Source organism: Drosophila sulfurigaster, chromosome 2R (genome assembly GCF_023558435.1).
Source record: "Drosophila sulfurigaster albostrigata strain 15112-1811.04 chromosome 2R, ASM2355843v2, whole genome shotgun sequence".
Classification (NCBI taxonomy): Eukaryota; Metazoa; Arthropoda; class Insecta; order Diptera; family Drosophilidae; genus Drosophila; species Drosophila sulfurigaster.
The window spans coordinates 20,583,229-20,602,755 of NC_084882.1; the positions used below are offsets into that span (position 1 = coordinate 20,583,229).

The window sequence follows — 19,527 nt, forward strand, 5'->3', positions numbered from 1 at the left end:
AATGGAAAGATAAATGACATTGCTAGGCTGGCACAAGGAATGAAAGCATAGATGGATGGATGGTCCTATGACGATGTCTATGTTTACAGAACTGTCCATTAGTTGACTAAGCTGCAGATGTTTTAAATTAATTAAGGTCACAACTAAACACGCTGCGTGTACGAAACTATTTCATTCATACTTGTAACCATTTAGCTGGCTAGGGATAATAATCGGCATAAGGGAGGTTGACACCGTTAAGCAAATTGCTCAATTGATCTCAATTATTCCCAAAAGAAAAAATGCTTATACTAGATAGCATTAAACATATAAATATCCAAACTAAAAATCAACTTCACAACTTATTAGGTTTTTAGAAGTGTTTTTATTTTTTTTTCCAAAATTTTATAGTTTTTTTTTTTTAGTTTTTATTACAAATTGAAAATAAGCTTAGCCGCATTTGCTGCATTTATTTATGGCAGATATAAGTTTATATTCGCATATGCAGTGAAAGGTTCGTGTATCCTAACAGCATTAGTTTCAAATTGAGCTCAAAAGATCAAACGTTTAAATATTTGAAATTCGAGTTTGGTTTTCAATACATGTAATTATATTACTATAGCGTCTAAAATATACAAAAAAGGAACAATTTATGGCGCTCGGGTTGTTCTAGAGCGTCGCATAAGTGATTTGTTATTTTTTATTATAATAAATGTAAATCGATTTCTTTTTTTTCATATACTTGCACTTAATACTAAGACATGAGCTAAAAAATTGAAAATAAAAACTTTATTGAGAGTTGTAGATTATGTTGTTCTTTGGTTGTTTCATTCTTCATCTTCTTTTATTATTATTAATGTTGTTGTTTCTTTTTTACTACGGGAAGTACGCACTTGATGGCAATATTTAGTTGGAGACAGCCCCGGTTGTTATGGGGCTGACAGTTTTGAAAAAATTCAATCGTTGTAGAGGATTTTGAGACTACATTTATATTAGCTACTTTCACTGATTTCCGTTTGGTGTTGTTGTTGTGACAGAAACCAAAGCTAGTCGTTGTTTTGGGGACCCCATTGATGCATTCGTTGTTGTAGTTGTTGATCTTGTTAAGTTTCGTTTTCGTTCGTTTACAAAATTGAGCGGTGAGCTGTTGAGAATTTGAAATGCAAATTGATTAAAATTTATTTCTACTATATGTGATTAAAAACAAATAATAAAATTGTATGAGTGCGTGCAAATTTTGATGAGTTTTCTATAATGTTAGCCACAATTTTGATACATCTACGTTCGAATGATTTATCGTGTTATTCCAGATGCTTGGAGGGGTTTCAAAAGTTTCTACTTCTTGGGATACTACGGTACACAGTCACTACGGGTACAATAGATACAGATTACTAAAGATACTACATGTCAGCTATGTAGTTAGCATGAACCAAAATTTGAGACATGCTGCAGTTGGATCCATATAGTTTTCATTCTTACCAATTTGATTTGTATTGCGTTTCGTTACATGTAATTTATGTAAATTATGGTACAAAAAAAATTACAGAAGTGCTATATGATATAGCGTCGCTTGTTATTAGAGCTAACGATTTTGATTTGTTTTTTTTTTTTAGATTTTTTCTTTTTTTTTAGTTGTTTTTTGATTTAGAAATAATCCTCTGCCTCAGCTGTGTATGGCAAATAAATGTAAATAAAATAAAAATTATAATGTTAAAGTATTCATATTCATGTGTGTAGTACGAGTATATTAAGGGATAACCTTGGGATATAATAATACTGCTATTGCTCTCTATTTTCTAGAAGATACGCATCTCTCTCATGCTTTCAAGAGTTGTCAAGTTTGCGAGCAGATCATTTTTTTATTATTGGGGAAATACTTTTGAAGATTGTGAAAGATTTGCCAGTAAATACTTAGCATGAAATATATACAGGGTGCTATACATCGTATGTACAATTGTGGGTCGGAATGGCGAATACCAAAAGGATAACTTACGTGTCAAGGGTCTGGCTGGATGCTTGGACCACAGATAACGATTCTTCACCGGCGACAAATACGAATCACGGGCCACGGGGCTCGAGGCACGGGGCACCGAGGTGGCACGGAAGGGCACCAGATCATCCACATCCCACCAGAAGGGATCGCGCACAATCGACGAGATGGGCAAGTTGGGGCTGGGGCTCAACAGATCCCTGAAGCGGTTGCGTGGATGGAAGATTGGAAGTCCTATTGTGGTTCGACATAGCATTTGGCATGTGTTTAATGTCAAGTAGCATAATCATCATCAATGATAACGATGTGTAGGTTGTTGTTGTTGATATTGTTGTTGATGATGGTAAACGGTGTAGAGTGCGATTTGTAGGGTATACAATTAAAGTTGTTGAATTTGTTTGTTGTTTTTTGTTGTATTGCAATGTATACAAGAAGAGCAGAAAGAAAAATATTGTTTGCTTTGCTTTTAAACTAAAATATAAAGAATTGAATAAAAAAAAAAAACAAGAAAAGACAACGCTTTAACATCAACAATTTTTTTGATATTTTCCATGCGTATGTAGGGTTTTCGTAGTGGAAAAATTACCAAAAATCTGAAGAAGGATACTGTATGAAGATAGGACAGATATATAGAGGATATAGTGGATAGGCAAGTATGGAGCCAATCTGATGTCAGGCGCTACGGGAAGCGTTTCAAAAAGCAATGTGGAATGTGATGCAGCAGAAGAAGTGAAAACTAGATGATAGATAGATAAGCACGGCGCTCACATTTCTTTTTTTTTTCTTTTCTTTTTGGGTTTTTTTTGCTGATGCTGTAGGCAATACATTCAACACAAAGAACGTAATAAATATTTGTTGGGTTGAAGCCAGAGTAAAAAATTTTGACAAATTCTAGCGACACAGTGAGAGACAGAGAGACTGAAATCGATACGAAGGCATTGTGAAAAATATGGCGATAATTTTTCAACACATTCGTCATCATTATCGTCATCGAAGTCCTCATTATCATAATTGTGTCAGATTTCGGGCAACAGAAGCCATAATAACAACAACAAGAAAATTTCGTCTCTTCTTGTACAAAAGGAAAAACGATTAAAGAGAATTTTGATGTTTACCCTCAGCATCGTAGGCGACTTCAGTGGGACGAGGTCCCCAGCGACCGGCTTTAACAGGAGTGGGACTAGGCGAGCCGGCGCGCTCAAAAATGCTTGGCCTGGCAGGAGCGGCAGCATCGGCTGCACCGGCTCCCTCCGCCTCAGCGATTGTGGGCAACTTACTTTCAAAGAGTTCATCCAAAGGTTCCAGCGAGCTGGCACGGAAGACTGGTCGCGTGAATGGAGCCAGGCTGGTGGCACGATCGAACACAGATGGTCCACGTGGCACGCTGCTATCGCGATTCCAGTACGATGGTGGTGGCACATAAGGCTCGCTGCCAGCGCGAGTGGTGCGGGCGGGGCGGAACGGCGAGGCCGAGCGGCGTGCTACAAAACATTCAAATAGAGACGAATACAAGGCTATAGAAGCACATCCAGAAAACTCAGATAATGTAGCGCATACACAATAATATTACGTATGCGCATAGTAGTCTCTTTTGTTTAGTTGAGAATATGATGTATTTTAAAACTGATCTTTTCTGCAAAGCACAATTTATATTTGAGAACTATTTTTTCAACGGTTTCTGATTATATCACGTATACGTAAAATGTGACCTATTTATACTTCTAACTTGCTCCGAATCAAATTAAAACATTGCTAACATTACGTATAAGTTTTCTTATTCCTACAGAAATTATATAACACGAAATCCTTAAATTCAAAATTTAAATCCTTAAGTTCCAAAGCGTTTGCTTAGATTCAATTGATTTCTTTTAAAATCTCGTCAACTCAATTACTAGCAAAAGCAAGTAGTTGTGTTTTCAAATTCCAACTGAGTAAACATAGTATAATTGAGCAAGTAAAATGCGTGCACACAAGGAAGTTTCTTTCCCTCCTCGGCAAACACAGACACGACATTAATCTTCTTGTTCACAAGCTGCTGACTATCATCTAAGCTACTGTTGGGGGTTCTCTTTGACCGTCCTTAGTAGGTGTCATTGCAGAAAATTACATCAGAGACAATCACTTTAAATTATTTAAAATGGCCCTGAACTTGATGTTGTTTCACTTTGTGTTATAAAATTAAATTGAACTGTATTTTTCTATTTTCTTTTGCAGACTGAAGAACACAAAATAAAATGGACTCGTTGATCAACATAACGTGAGTATACTTACGGCAAAACAAAATCCAACAAAAAAACCACAACAACCCAACGGTGCTTAAATATTCCTCTATCAAATTAGTTCTTTCAATAATGCTCTAAACTAAACACATAGTACAAAATTACAAAACTGTGGGCACGAAACAGATAATTATAACAATTCAGACAACAATTCTATGGATTGTAATAGTTTTTGTGTTGAATACTGCCAAAAACAAAAGTTGACAACAAAACAAATACAAATTAAAATGTTGATTTTGACAATAATGTGAAACACATTGAACATAATATTCGTTAAATATTTCATTTGATTTAAAGGTTTAGTTTTGTTTAAGTATTGGCAGTTTATTTACAGGCACCGCACAGTGTATGTACTTAGTATCTATGTTCATTTTAGTAGTTGTGAGCTTTAGGGTTGGGCAACGAAGAGATGACAAAATAATACATACAATAATACACGCACACACAAGGACGAAAGGAGATGGAACAACACGTAAACTGTTAAATGAAATGATATTAAATTTCGATTATTTGTAAAATAGTAGATGGAAAACACAGTTGTTTGTATTTAATAAATTTTATTAATTCCTTTTGCATTAATCTAAAAAAAAGATCTCAGAGTTGTAGCAGGTCAGTTTCAGTAGAGTCAGAGGCGGGATATATAGTGCTCTATCATACAGTCTGCCGCAATCAACAAAATTCTTTAGCAGCGTTCAGAATTTCTATAGTACAGCTGTTAGAAAAGATGATTAAAGTAGTTTAAGGGATGGTTTTCTTTTGGGAGGGGACGGGGTGAGGTCTGAATGGTGAGGTGGTGAATGAATTTCGAACGAAACGGGAAGTTAAAATGTTTATTTCTATATAGTATAAATTTTAATCGATGTTTTTATATGATATCTTCTGAGTATGACTAAATTAAAATTAGAGTTTTATAAATGTTTTGTTTTGGATTTATTATTTTCGTTGTTGTTGTTTTATCGCTCATAATGTTGTTGTTGTTGTTGTTGTATAAATAAGTTAAAAATTAAGTAAAGCATCATATCATACAATGAAACATTTAACGAAATTGTTTTGTTGTTGTTTTTCTATATTGGGGCTGGATTCTTTTTACAGACAAATTATTTTAAAATTATTTAATCGTTAACAATTTCTGCATAATTTTACAATGTACTAAAGCTAAGCCAAAACATAAGTTATCAACCAGTTTTAACCAGCTTTTTTCGAATGTAACGCTCAGCGCTTCAAACTCTAATAGCTGCAATATATATATAGTATATGATACAGTGTTAAAGATATGGTTCGATCAAGCATATTATAATTAGAAATTGTTTGTAGAAACTTGAGCAGAACAAATTTCTTATACAAAAAAAAATTTGCTCGTCAAGTCTCTTGTTTGGTGTTCTATTTTCCTTTTTTTTTGTGTTTTTTGTTTTGTCTGTAAAGTTGTTGACTGAATTTGAAAAAATTCTGTTGAGTTGTTGTTTTGTCGAATCGAATTGATGTTGTTTGCTATTTTTTCGTGCTTACATTTTGTAATCTTCTGACATTTTTACAAAGTAATTTTTAAATAATTTCTCGTATATCATAAGATAGCAATTTTCGTAGATTTAAATTTAAATGTTGTTGCTGTTGTTGTTGTTGTTGTATTAGTTACTTTTATAGATGTTGTTCTTGTGTATTTTGGGCGTTTTGCTTAGAAAATGTCTTTGATATCCTTACCCTTGTTGAGTTCAGCCAACAGCTTGTCCTCTGGCTCGTATTCCAAAGGCACCAGGGAGTTAGGTGTGAGTGGCTTGTCCTTCAAGTAGAGACCATAGCGAGATGGGTATCTAGATAAAGAAATAAGTAATGGGTTATCAGTTAATTATTGATAAGATAAGCCTCTCTTTTTTGGATACACACCTGCGCTCAATCTCTTGCATGCGCTTCAAATGATCATTCCAGGCCTTCTCTGCATCGTAGTTAGCTGGAACTGTGAACAGAAATTGTCGAAATATAAAATAACAATAACAATGCTAAACAATGCAAGTGAACGCAACATTGAATTTATGCTTACATTTTAGGGCAAGAACAAAAAACTTAATTAGACTAGGGCTCACAAGGCGTATGCGTAATATTCCGTTAAAAGCAGTTGGATATACGTACGATATTTATCCAACACAAAAAGCGGTTTATAATTAATATTAAGCAGCAGAAAAGAAAGAGAATATATTTATTATAGTAATTGGAATAGAATTGCATTTGAAATGAAAATATCAAATGGAATGAAAATGGTTTTAAATCTGGATGTGATACCAAATACCTTATGAATTTTATGAGGTTGTGATATGCAAACGATGCGCGATAATTCCACAGCACACGAAATTCGAAATATTGAAAGGTTAAATATGTCTTTTATTGAATTTTAGCGAACAGAACTACATAGGAAAAGATGCTATAAATCATTGTGATTATTATATACTACACAGCTAAACACATATGCTAAGACTACAAATTCTTCTCTTAGTATTTACTAAATCCATATATAAATATTTATATATATAACTAATTCGAGAGAGAAAAACTTATGTAGTGCGCTGCGTTGAGAGATATTTTCTTTTTTTCTTTTTTTGTTCTTTGGTTTTATACATGTCTCTCTCATTTATACAACATTTATATTTTTGACGACAAACATTTATGTATATTCTGAAACATTAATGAGAAAAAAGAGAGAAAAATAATTGGTTAGTTTCAAAAACAAAAAGTACATTTGACTGTGGGGGCCGGGGTATCGCCAGTTAGGGGGTGTGTAGGGTTGAAACTATATAGAGCCACGAAGGCAATCAAGCGAAAAGTTATTATAAAATTAAGAAAGAGCAAAACTGTATCTAAATTTGTGTGTGCCTCAGTTATTTGATACGAAGCACGCACAAAGCAAAATGTTCTCCCATGGCTTATGTACCTGCAGCATACATATAAATGTACATTCATACATATATGTATATATATATAGAGGATCTATAGATGTATAGATATCTACATATAACATCTGAGTATGTGTATGAAGCTTATGAACATGTGTATATTTTGTCTAAAACTTTTGTGGGCCTTTGCCAAAAACAATTCACACAGCGCACAAACATTCAAAAATCATTGACGTAATACTATTTTGGCTCTGCGATAGCATTTTCTTGTTCTTTTTTTTTATTATTATTTTTTTTATGTGTTAAACGTATATTATTTATATAATTATGAAATCATAGAGAGAAAAATGTAGCGTAATTTTGGCAGCCAAGGTGTACTGCAAGGCATTCGAAATGCATGATTGGCAGGTGCAATGATTGAGTGACAGACTGAGTGACCGACTGACTGAATGACCAAATGATGAGCCATTAAATTAAATTTCAAAGTAAAGCTAACAAAGAATTGTGCGGGTTACTGTTTGCTGTAGGATTAAGTAAATCAAAGCGAATCAAATCGAATATCCAACTTACTTGTTCTGCTGTAATGATGATCGTAGATGGCACGTGGCGAGTAGCCGTAGGTGTCACGGCTCACTGGCAAGTATCTGTAGCCAGAAGATTGCACACGCTCGTTGGCGGTGGAGGGCTCATCGTAGATGCTCCTGTATGTGGGCGAATCCAGGTACGAGCTGTATGGGCGAGAGGGTTTTGGTGCTTCATGGGCACGGATATCCTCGGAACCTGTGCAATGGAAATACAACAAAAAAACAAAAACGATTATAAGCTATGCCAAAATGACGTGATCCCCACCCAGATTCTCATAAAATTATGAAACATAAACACTAGATCGTAAATAAAGATAATGAAAAATAAAACCTGTACTGCGCTTACTTCACTAGGTTTTTGCGCTACGAATTTTAGTCATTTGGCTCATTGCCAAAAAGTTGATTTCATTTTCGTATTTCGTATTCGAATTTCGAATTTTGTATATGATCGCCTAGCTATTTTGCCTTGGCGCAGCAGCCACATTTTTTCGCTTTGTTTGGCTCATGAGCACATAGTTAAAATATTTTCAATATACATATCTCTCTACATCTATATATTTGTTGAGGAAAGCTTTTCACATCGAAATCTGTGTATGTTATATGTGTGTGTTTGGCTCTCGGGTGATTACGCCTAAAAATGACACCTGCCAAAAAATAGACCACAAATTCTATATGCTGTTGTGCTATTTATGTTGCTCCTAAGTCTATAATACCACATTCAATTTTATAGATCTCCCATATACCTTAAGTTTGTGTGCTAATCAAATCTTATAAATAACACTATTTGTATATTAAATTGAATAAGTGATTCTTACCCTTCAGGGATCTGATGTAGGATTGCCAGAACTTGGCCTTCTTGCTGGGGCTCTCATTGCGCCCAATCATTTCCAAATGACTCTTGAACATTTTGATCGATTTGTTTTGTGTCTTTCAAGCACAAGAAATATTCGTTGAACTCGTTCGCTGCAATACACAAAAATGTGCCGTCTTTATTATCAATTTTATCGATTTTCTATAGCATTTTAATTGTTGTCATTTTACTTTGCACTTTGCACCAATTTCAAATGTTTTCTGTCAACGCAAAAGTTTTCAATTCCCAAGATTTATCTCACGTTTTGGCTCCGATTCTGTGTAGTGCTCGCTTGTTCAAATGTCAGCACACGCACGAGATTCGGACAACACACAACCCCAGAGATGTCTCTTAATCTTTTTTTTTATTTTGTTGTATGTTATTTTTCTCTTCTGTTTTTGCTTTTTGGTTTTTTTGCTATAGATGTGAATGTGTCTAAATCTTGTCTGACTCGGCGCTTTTGTTCAGTTCGAAAATAAACAGACTGTGTGCCACTTTAGAGCAGAGCAGAGTTTAACCAAAAAAATTGTATAAAATAGTTGTATATAAAATACATTGTAGATAAACATTTATACAATACATAAATACGTTTTTTAGATATATACGACAAGATCAATCACTAAAAATAAATTCATTTCTCAAATAATATCGTCAGTATACGCATATAAAAAAATTCTATATGAAACGCCACACAAAAATTTTCACACTCACTTGTGCAGTATATATACAAATTATGTATACGAAAACTGGCAAAATTCTATATACATCATGTCTATCTAATTATGTGAGTGCTCTCTGTGTATGTGTATGTGTGTGTGTGTGTGTGTGAGTCGACGATCTGCGCGAGCTGCAGCTAAATTTGCGTTATTTTTAAATGTCCTTGAGTTGGATTTTTTCCTGGCGGGCGTCAGGCTAAAAAAAAACGACGCTAAAATTCTCAATTTAATTTCGAAATTCTTTTTATGCATTGTCAATCAAGTTCTGAAAACATTTCGTCAACATGTCCATTTGAATCGTGCATATAAATCGTATATAATTCTATTCAAATTATATTTTAGATTTCGATTTGATTTGGAAATCAATTTTAAAATAAATTTCAACACTTCACAACAGTTTTACAAAATTTCCATCAACAATATAATTCACTTGGTATCAAATGTCTGTGGCTCTTATATAATCATCAATGTTCATTCATAATTTTATCATAATTCCATTTTTGAAAATTGGAAATGTAAAAAAGCGATGTTGGCACAATTTAAATACTCGTATGTTTATTTGCACTTTGTAATTGAAATTGTTGAATAATTGCACAGGTTTATTCATTCATTGTTGGATTATTCCATATAAAGTCATTCGAAGTATATATATTATTTATTGCTCATATGATATTTGTTGCTTGGCTTACAATTTGCTTTACTCCTAAAAAATAGCGATCTATCCTCAACGAAGAATTTTTTCAAACTGCACACCATTCGAAATTTGGCTCACCAATTTTACTCGTTTCAGCATTTGCCATTTGTTTCACAGCCGACAAAAGCACGATATTCCTTTACGGCGTAGGTAGTCGATCTTTGTATCTGTAGTTGTATTTGTGTCTGTGCGGCTTCTCTTGTATCTGTGCGTCTGTCTGTGTTCAGATCAATATGTATCTGTATAGGTGTTTGGCAAAAAAGCTCAGCAAGTTCGGCTATAGCTTTCGGTCAGATCTCTGTGGGTAGCCGAGGGCGGCATCTGACATCGCCCACTCATTGTTATGGATTTAAATGAAAGCGATGACGGTGATGATCATAAAAAGAAAGCCCGAAATTAACCCATACTATACACCAAACAGTTCGAATATATACGCTTGGGCATGTCCAAGATCTATCTTTGTATATTTTGGTTTCACGATTTTTATTTTTGTTCCACAAAACATTGTTTGTGCTCGTACCGTTCTGTCCCCATTCATATTTGTGGGTACTTTTTGGTCTTCTTTACATTCTGTGTTATTAACTCATTCAGCAACACACATTATCAGAAGGAAATGCGTCAATTGTGATATTGACTTGACCATTGAACTTTGCGTATATTAAGTTGCAATCCAATTTTAAACTCAATATATTCAATTTGTATATTTAATACCATAAACTCATTCATTACAAATCGCTTATGATTTAGTACGAAAATTGTTCTCTTCTTTAATATATTATAATGGGTGCTTACATTTGCAATAAGAACCTTTTCACAAGAGAGCCCTTTTAAATGCTTTAAATGTCAGCAACAACAATTTTAATCTCATCCGTAAAAACACAGATTCTGTCCCTTAGTTCACGTTTAGCGCTTTTGTTTATTTAAATGTATACAATGGCATTTCTAGAATTTTACAAGAGCACATCTTGTTTATTCAGCATTTTTTCAAGAGTGCATCTTGTTTATTTAGCATTGTACTGCCGTTGTAACCTTTTTCAGATAATTGAAAACCACATTGTAATGGCGAACTTGTAGTTTCGCGTGGACCATTAATAAATAAACAAAGTGGCCCCCGTGCATAAACTTAAAGTCAGAATTTTTATCTAAACAAAACAGATTCCGGAAAATGTAAAAGCAATTTTTTGCATAACCCAACCTCGTCTAAATGGAAAATTCAGCGTGGGCGCCTAAACTAACGGAACAAAAGCTTTTCTGATCATTTTGTTTCTCTCCATTGGCACTGGGTTGAAGGCCAAACTGTATACGAAAATACTTTTATTTATATGTGATATCTGAGCTCCACACGGGCAATTCGACCTTTCCGCTTACATCGCGGCAATCGCCCAGCAGCATTTGGAAGTTTATACACAATAATATGGTACAAGCATATTTCCGTTTGTGTTGAATATTTTGAGATCTCTGCATAGGAAACAAAAAGTAATTTGCGTCATTTCATGACCATAACACATTCACCGTTCAAGGCTATTGCAATTGCATCGGACGCGCGTTTGACTTTGTTTGTTTACCTTACATAAGAGCGAGCATCTATTTAGCTATTTTGCCCTTAAACGAACTAGAATAAACAAATTTGGCTAAACGTAATTTCTCTGATACTTGAACTTGACTTTACGTGCAAAATGTGCAGCTAAATGAGGAAAATGGGTAAACCACAAAGAAACAATTGGGAAATACCTGGCAGAGATCACTTTTGGCAAATCGAATAGAGAAATGCACCTACGAAAAGTTTGCATAAAAAACTTTTACTTTCTGGCACACAATTGCACAATGGTGGCGATAATCAATTTGCCTTTTAAATCATTTAAATTGCTACGTCTTTGATCTTAATTGAAATAGAAAGTGCAAAGGTCTTTTTAAATGCAATTCGCGATTACAATTTAAGGCAATAATTTTGAAAAATATATATTTTTTATTATTTGTGTGTAAAATTGTTAAGAGACTTTTCAACCCTTGACGAATTCTGTTTCAAGCCATTTTCAACCAGAATATGTTATGTCTTATGATGGTTTCAATCGGAGAAAATACATTATGAGAACCGCACACATGCCGCGAATCCCTGAGGTGCAAAGCACGCGCTTGCACTTATGATTCCCAATTGATGCTCGCAACTGAGAGTTGCGACTCTTAAGCTATTAGCGAAAATATCTGTTTTAAGGCTACAGCTTACATCTTACATAAAATAAAATGTATAAAAAGCAATCTTAATTATCTACAACTAAACACAATTCCACATCGATTCATATATCAATGTAAGCAGGCCGTGTAGAAATATGTGCCATAAATAATCCATATGCATGGGGCGCTTGTGCACACGTTTTTGGGGCCATTTAAGAAATGAGGTCAATTATTAAGCTAATTATTTAGTGGGCTCTCTAGCTGTGTAGCCGCCGCAGCACACATTTAAATAATTTCGATGTCACCTAACGAATAATTTCGCCATAAACTATCAACGAAATGCCACAGTGGCAGCCAAGCAAACAGTTGCACATTAATAAATAATGCAGGAATTAATTAATTACATATATTTACAAAGCAGTAATTTGTATTTGATCAAAGTCAAAGGCAATAAACGGCGCAATTCCATTCCAATACAATTTCATTTGCACTTGCATTTGAATAGCTGATTTATTCACACTGCAATTGGGCGCTGCTAAATACACAATTTTTTTATATATATAAACACCAAAATATAATTTTATTTGAGTGTCAAGCGAAATGAGACGGTACGAGAACGAGAAGGAGAACGAAAATAAAAAGCACACAATGTCAACGCGGCGTATGAGCAATTTCCAACATTACGCTAACCTGTCTGCAATACGAAGGACTGGCAGTGAGTGTGGACTGAGAGATACTCTCTCAAAGACCAATCAAATGCATAACAAGAGACTAGTGATCAACATCGAATATACCCCGTAGTCAGTTCTTTTACAGGGTATACATATAAATACAAATTTTGAGTCATACGTTTGGCAGCCTGCTGCTGACTGCCGATGGCCATTATGTTAAGCCAAATGAAATAAGAGCAAATACAAGACAACAACAGAGTTAAATGATTTTCTTCTTTCCGAAACCGAAAAGCTCTCGCCGCTCTACACAACAACGAGTATAGCTCATAGATACATACTTACTTATACATAGTTGGGCAGCATTCGTCTAAGTATATTTAACCTTAACATATCGCAGCCACCTTCAAAGCGCAAAAATGTTCAAAATAAGATTTCTCAAAAATATAAAAATAAATATATGTACTCAGCTCTCAGATGTGGCTTGTCTTGTCTAGTTGTATATCTCTCGTTATATGTATCTAACATATTGCCCTGCTAGGGTATTGCAAATGCTATATGGTATATAATATCTCTCAGGCTTCTAGCATCCCAGCTCCACAAATGTTACCCACGCAAATGAACTTGAAAATTAATTGTTTGCCTCATAATTACACTCGTATGTACATACATTTGAGTATTCAGTCTCTCTATGTACATAGCCGGAGATACACAAAATACACATACTTATTTCAGATACACATAACATAGTATTCGCCCATTGCCAGTAGGTGTTGGCTTTAATAATTTATTTGCCTTTCGGACTTTTCGTTTGTTTATAAATTCATTAAAATTCACGCCAGCGAGCCGCCAATGTTTTCGCTTTAATTTTGCATATGACGTGAATATTTGGCGTCTGTTAATTAAGGCTGGAAAATTGAATCAAAACAACAAGTCAATGTGACATTGTGCTATATTAAATGCATGATACACTATGAACAAAAGCCTGTCAAAATCTGTTAGATGTTAGTAATTTGCACATCATCACTCACTGTCAAAAAGGACAACGAATTTGTCCATCATTCGTAGTGGAGACGTTAGATGACGGTCAAGGACTTTAAGGTCAGCTGTGCAACCGCCAAATACTGCGAATAGTTTCCTTCCCTCTGCTAGCCTGACATGCACATTGCAGTTGTTGCCTTGAAAATTTATACACTCATCAAGTGCAGTGATTGATGATAATGAACTGCGAAATACTGGCAACAAATTCGTTCATAAGTACATTTGTTTTTGCCTTCCTGACTCGGCATTATCGACACCGGTCACAGTTCTGTCACTGATCAAATGGACTGGCTTTAAGGATAGCTTATTGAAGTGTTTACATCATTCATTTTTGCAAAAGAAGTACATATAATATATATTTGACTTATAAAAACAACTTAGGCTAGGCGAATATCCTTTAGAAAGACTTATGTTTAAGATTGTATACCGAAGTGTTCGAAAACAATTGCTTTTTAGGGTTATTTAATGTATGACAGAAAATAATTGTATTTTATTTGTATCTTTTCATAAAAATATATAATCAGAATGTGCAGTTCGAATTGATGTTTAAACTATATAAAGAAACAAATAAATGATAAAGCGTTTCATTATTTTATTTTGCTTATGAATGTGACTTTTCGGATAATTAAGTAGAGAACACAAAAGACTTCATAACTTACGTCTATTACAAGTATTATATGATACAAATACAAATTTCTGGCATAGCTCTGACAATTCACTGCGAAATGTGCAATGTCATTCAACAATTAGGTATTTGGTTAAAGCAACAATGTTTTCGTCAGCCTAATTAGTTGGAATTATATGAGCAGACAAGAATTTGCAATACAACTTGTTTCCTTCCACCTACGATGACTTCCTACAGATGCCACTGATATCAACACCATATCAATAGGCATCTGACGTCATTGAGGCAGAGTCTCACATCCTGTTTATTATTTTGGCAAAAAGTATACAAAATATTCACGAACCTATATACCAAATATATACACAGATCTGCAGATATCTGTATGAATACATATATCATTCCATTCATGAATAAAAGCCACAACGTAATTGGTTGTCAGACATGAGACTTCGGAAAATGTAATAAAAATATATTATTAATAATGCCGAAAGAGTTGACAGCATTTTGGACATTGTTTTGATGTATTTGGCACAAGTGTTTCGAGGGCGTTTACTGTTTCCAATTTCCAATGCCAAATGTTTTTTTTTCCTCTTTTTTTGAAATTGAAAGTATTTTTTTTAATTCTTCTCATATTATTTGTTGATAATTTTGCATGTACAATGAATGTACAATGTTGTGTTGACAATTTTGTTAAAATTTCGCTACTGCGCGATTATTTTGTCCATTTCATTGTTCACACATCGTTGAGTTTATAAATAAATTGAATAGATTTTTGGTTTATTTTTTTCTTATCTAACATATATTTCATGAAGATTTATCTACTTTAATGTTAGCTTTGCGCTTTTTTTTATAAAGTATTCCAAAAACATTTCAGAAAACACGAACAGGAAAATGCCGACATAAAATGAAAAAAGCAAAGCTTTTTCCATTTTCCCATTTTGCCTGACTGACGTCAAGGGATTGTGTTTTCGTTTATAAAAAATGTTATGGGCAATTAAATTTAAACAGGATAAAAATTAAATAATAAAAAAACGTAGAAAACCAAATCAAATTAACAAAAGAAAATATAAAACAATCCCCGCTGAAAGTCAATACTTATTGCAGAATTTTGCAAAACTTCAAAGCGTATTTTGATATTACTTTGGGTATTTTATTATTTAGCGCAATTCCTATCCAATTTCATCGAAATGCAATGAAGTGAAAAGCGCGAGGAGAAAATGCAAATAACTTACTTGATTTTTCCATAAATTTATTATTTTGGTTTCTTAGGTTTCACATTCGGTTTGGCATTTTTTTATGATTCGCCCCGAAGATAAATTTATGAATGGGCGAATCTTTGGTACGAGTGCGGATAACCATAAAGAATACAATGAAATATGTTTATGACAAAACAAATGGCAATAAAGCGTAAATAAGGCAATGCAAAGTGAGAATAATGGATTTTATTTATCCCAATGCGCTTGAGCTGTAATGCATGACAAAAGAGGGTATGATAAGCACGTTGTTGAATATATTTTTTATACGAACGTATACTTAAACTACTATGATAATAAAGAAAGCAAGGTTGCTACTATCGAAAAATCATATTTAACGGTTGTAAAACTTATTCACTGAAAGTTCTAGTTATAGGGTACTTATAGTCGTTCAATGTCCCACTCTTCTTCATGGTTGCTTCCTTTGTTGTATTTGCTGGTGAGATTTGTGCTGTTTGATGTATGGTCGACTTGAATAGCTTAAGCACTGTTCAATTCATATATTCATGGACGTTTGCAAATCCTTGAAGTCAATTAGAAAATATTTGTTATACAACATATAAGTATTTCTAATAACTCTCTGTAAACAAACTTGTCCAACCCTCTAATTGTTAGTTGTATTCATCATTTATTGCATTTGTGAATTTACCTTCTGCTTGACGCATTCAATTTAGTTGCAGTCTCATCTGTTATGCCAGGCTGGAGCAGCAATTGGTTAGCACAGTCAGCCTTCTTCTTGTAATTTAGAGCATATTGTAAGGAATTGCAGCCTTGAGGTAGGAGACAGAGTCTCTCATCTCTGTCATCCCACATTCTGTCTATCTATCCGGCTATCCTCGCGTTCAACATTCGACTTTGAGTGTGCTCAAGTGCATAACTCAATTTACAGCTTCTAATGGTTTACATATGACTTCCAATTGACACGAACATATGCGACTGCAGTCCGTAATAACATATGTTGCAAGTGTCCCCAGCGTCGCCTAGTCACAGTTGATTATGCAAGTTGCTCTCGAGGATGCCAAGGATGCAATCGAGCTTTGAATATGTGGCAATTACTCGTAGTTCTTCGCTGCAGCTGCTCAGCGGCAGGTGCCCTTTTGAAAGCAATTGAATTAGCGTTGATTCAAGCCAGGACATAGCTTAGATTGTCAGCCATACAAAAGTAATGCAGTCTAGCAATTGTCCTTCCCATTCACATTTAATTGCTGCCAATGTACAAATAAATTGCCTTCGCTAGCTTAACAGCCACTTAGACAGGCAATAAAAAGTGCAATTCAAGTCGAAACAGTTCGCTGAATGTAGTGCGAATTAGCTTAAATGGTTCGCTGATAAAAGTTATTTCACTTTGACGGCATACGCTGCGTATGCGCAATATAATTGCTTATTTCCCGCATGGCTGCCTCGATTTACTTGGACGCTCAGTAAAATTTAGCCGCAACTAATTGGATTTTATGCATACCAACGTTATTATTTAATGCATTTTTAATAGACAATTCAATTTACTGACAGCCCTTTGCGCTATACCCACACGGCGTATGCGCAATGCGTTACTGAAAGGCTTTCCATTTTGCAAAGTAAAAGCTAATAAAGTGCAATTTGCATCTTACGGTGCACTTTAAAATGCTCCACATTTTCATCAACAAACAGATGTGCGTCAGACTGAAAAATATTTGGCCCATTTAAAAGCACTTCAGCTTCGTACTTTTTACTGAAAACTCAAAAAAATATGCCAAAAAGAAACATATGCCAACATTTTTTTTTTGCGACTTTTAATCAAACTCTTTTTTTTCTCTTTTCCTTCACTATTCCAAATGACCACAACATTGGGCAAATAATCACAACAAATTTGTATCACTTGGCCGCACAATTGTTGATTTAAACCATAAAGTGATGGCTTTGATGGAATCGCGGTATCAAAAGACGAGCCAATCTATTGACATATTCCCCAAGGCAACACAATCAAAAAAATAGAAAAAAAAAGTATATCGAAAAGTAGGAAAGAAATCAACTGAATTGACTTGGGGCTCACATAAATTATGAGGCGCCAAATGTCTGCCGCATTGCACAAATGTCAACATTGGTTGCTCTTTGCCTTTGCCTTTGCCTTGGGGAGATTGGCAAAACTGCGCACACTTTTTGAAGGAAACTAAAGCCAAACGGTGCTGGTCTTAACAACTACACCTCCACTTGCCATAAAGTGCGTCCACGTCACGTAAATTAACTGCTATTTAACTTGGCTTCAATTAAATATTAATTTTTTTAAATAATATAAGCATTGTTTCATCAGTTTATGTACGTTTATTTTAAAATACTTTAATTTATAATATTAATGCTTTATTAATTGTTTCATTTATTAATAGGTCAACTGCTAAGCAACCCTTAGAAATGTGCCAACGTCGCGTCAATTAACTGCAAATTGAGGCCTCTATACGGATTATTTTGACGTCTAGCACATTGGCAAAATGTATGGTCTGCTGTTGGAAAATCTGTCGGAGTACATCAAGTCCGTGTACGGAGAGGAGAAATGGGAGGACATAAGAAGACAGGCTGGCATCGATTCACCCTCATTCAGCGTTCATCAAGTTTATCCAGAGAACTTGCTGCAGAAGCTGGCGAAGAAGGCGCAAACGGTGAGCAAAATAAATTAATTTAATACAACAAATATAGTTGAGAATGGGTAAGATAAGTAAATTAATTTAATATAACAAATATATACGCAGTTGAAATGGGAATTAAAACGATAGTGCAAATTCTGAATACAAATACGCAATTTATTTAAAATATAACCATTTTTCAAATGCTACTTTCAAAAACAGATCAAAAACTTTCATTTAAATTAGTGCAATAATCAAATTAGAAATATACATACAAGTATTAAATACACACAAGAGTTCAACAAATCCCAAACAGAATTGTAATCTAAGATGCAGCACATATTTATTTGCAATTTGCATATGGAGAAAACAATACACAGTTTAAGGAAGTTGACATTAAAGAAATTATATATATTATACATACATAAATTCATTTAATATTCAAAAGTCTTTCCTTAGTAAAATCTTATCACATTATTTTGAATTCCTTGCAGGTGCTGGGAGTTTCAGAACGCGAATTCATGGATCGCTTGGGAGTCTACTTCGTGGGCTTTGTGGGTCAGTATGGCTACGATCGCGTGCTGTCTGTGCTGGGGCGACACATGCGAGACTTCCTCAACGGATTGGATAATCTGCACGAGTATCTGAAGTTCTCATATCCACGCATGCGTGCACCAAGTTTTATCTGTGAGAACGAGACGAAGCAGGGACTCACGTTGCACTATCGGTCGAAGAGGCGTGGCTTTGTCTACTACACAATGGGACAGATCCGTGAGGTGGCAAGGTATTTCTACCACAAGGAGATGCACATTGAGCTGGTGCGCGAGGAGATATTGTTCGATACGGTGCACGTGACCTTTCAGCTGACATTCGATAATCGCGCCTTTACACTCGCATCGCTGGCCATGACGCGAGAGGAGAAGCACTTGCCCATTAGTGCCCACGTACTCTTCGAAATATTTCCATTTTGCATTGTGTTTGGGTAAGTGACTGCCTCTCATTCCCAGCACACGTCTCCAATTTCCTTGTTTTCTTTTACAGTGCTGACATGGTGGTGCGCAGCATTGGCAACTCTTTGATGGTCATATTACCAGAATTGCTGGGCAAGAAGATTACTGCGTGGTTCGACTTGGTGCGGCCACTGATTGCCTTCAAGTTTCAAACTGTAAGTGCACTAAAATTAATTATACTTATATAACA

The 19,527-nt window shown here is 34.8% G+C and overlaps 2 protein-coding genes across 8 annotated transcripts in view; one reads left to right on the plus strand and one right to left on the minus strand.

Annotated features, from left to right (window-relative positions):
• LOC133835902 (soluble guanylate cyclase 88E) overlaps positions 1-19,527 on the plus strand; it is a 43,817-nt gene that overhangs the window by 19,954 nt on the left and 4,336 nt on the right. The window contains 4 exon segments of the mRNA XM_062266063.1: positions 4,184-4,226; positions 18,094-18,363; positions 18,822-19,309; positions 19,369-19,492. Coding sequence (XP_062122047.1) covers positions 18,196-18,363; positions 18,822-19,309; positions 19,369-19,492 — 780 coding nt within the window. The 5' untranslated portion in view covers positions 4,184-4,226; positions 18,094-18,195.
• LOC133835911 (uncharacterized) lies at positions 342-10,062 on the minus strand. 7 transcript variants are annotated; one of them, XM_062266083.1, is made up of 8 exons: positions 9,970-10,062; positions 8,530-8,677; positions 7,701-7,910; positions 6,130-6,199; positions 5,947-6,056; positions 3,085-3,450; positions 1,973-2,203; positions 1,534-1,646 (listed from the first exon to the last, which is right to left on the minus strand). In XM_062266083.1, the coding sequence occupies exons 2-8, from the start codon at positions 8,618-8,620 to the stop codon at positions 1,624-1,626; spliced, it is 1,101 nt and encodes a 366-aa protein (XP_062122067.1). In that variant the 5' UTR covers positions 8,621-8,677; positions 9,970-10,062; the 3' UTR covers positions 1,534-1,623. The 7 variants fall into 7 exon arrangements, with proteins under 7 accessions (XP_062122071.1, XP_062122068.1, XP_062122067.1 ...); XM_062266087.1 differs by lacking the exons at positions 1,534-1,646; positions 9,970-10,062 and adding an exon at positions 342-1,123 and having other exon boundaries at positions 3,247-3,450; XM_062266084.1 differs by lacking the exons at positions 1,534-1,646; positions 9,970-10,062 and adding an exon at positions 342-1,123.

What these genes read in the sequence shown, in the direction of transcription:
- LOC133835911 (XM_062266083.1), bottom strand. Translation starts at nt 8,620, where the DNA reads ATGTTCAAGAGTCATTTGGAAATGATTGGGCGCAATGAGAGCCCCAGC. An exon ending in CTACATCAGATCCCTGAAGG is followed by an intron (nt 7,911 to 8,529) that starts GTAAGAATCACT and finishes TCCATTGCACAG; the next exon opens with GTTCCGAGGATATCCGTGCC. An exon ending in TCCAGCCAGACCCTTGACAC is followed by an intron (nt 1,647 to 1,972) that starts GTAAGTTATCCT and finishes TGCCATACACAG; the next exon opens with CTGAGGCAGAGGATTATTTC.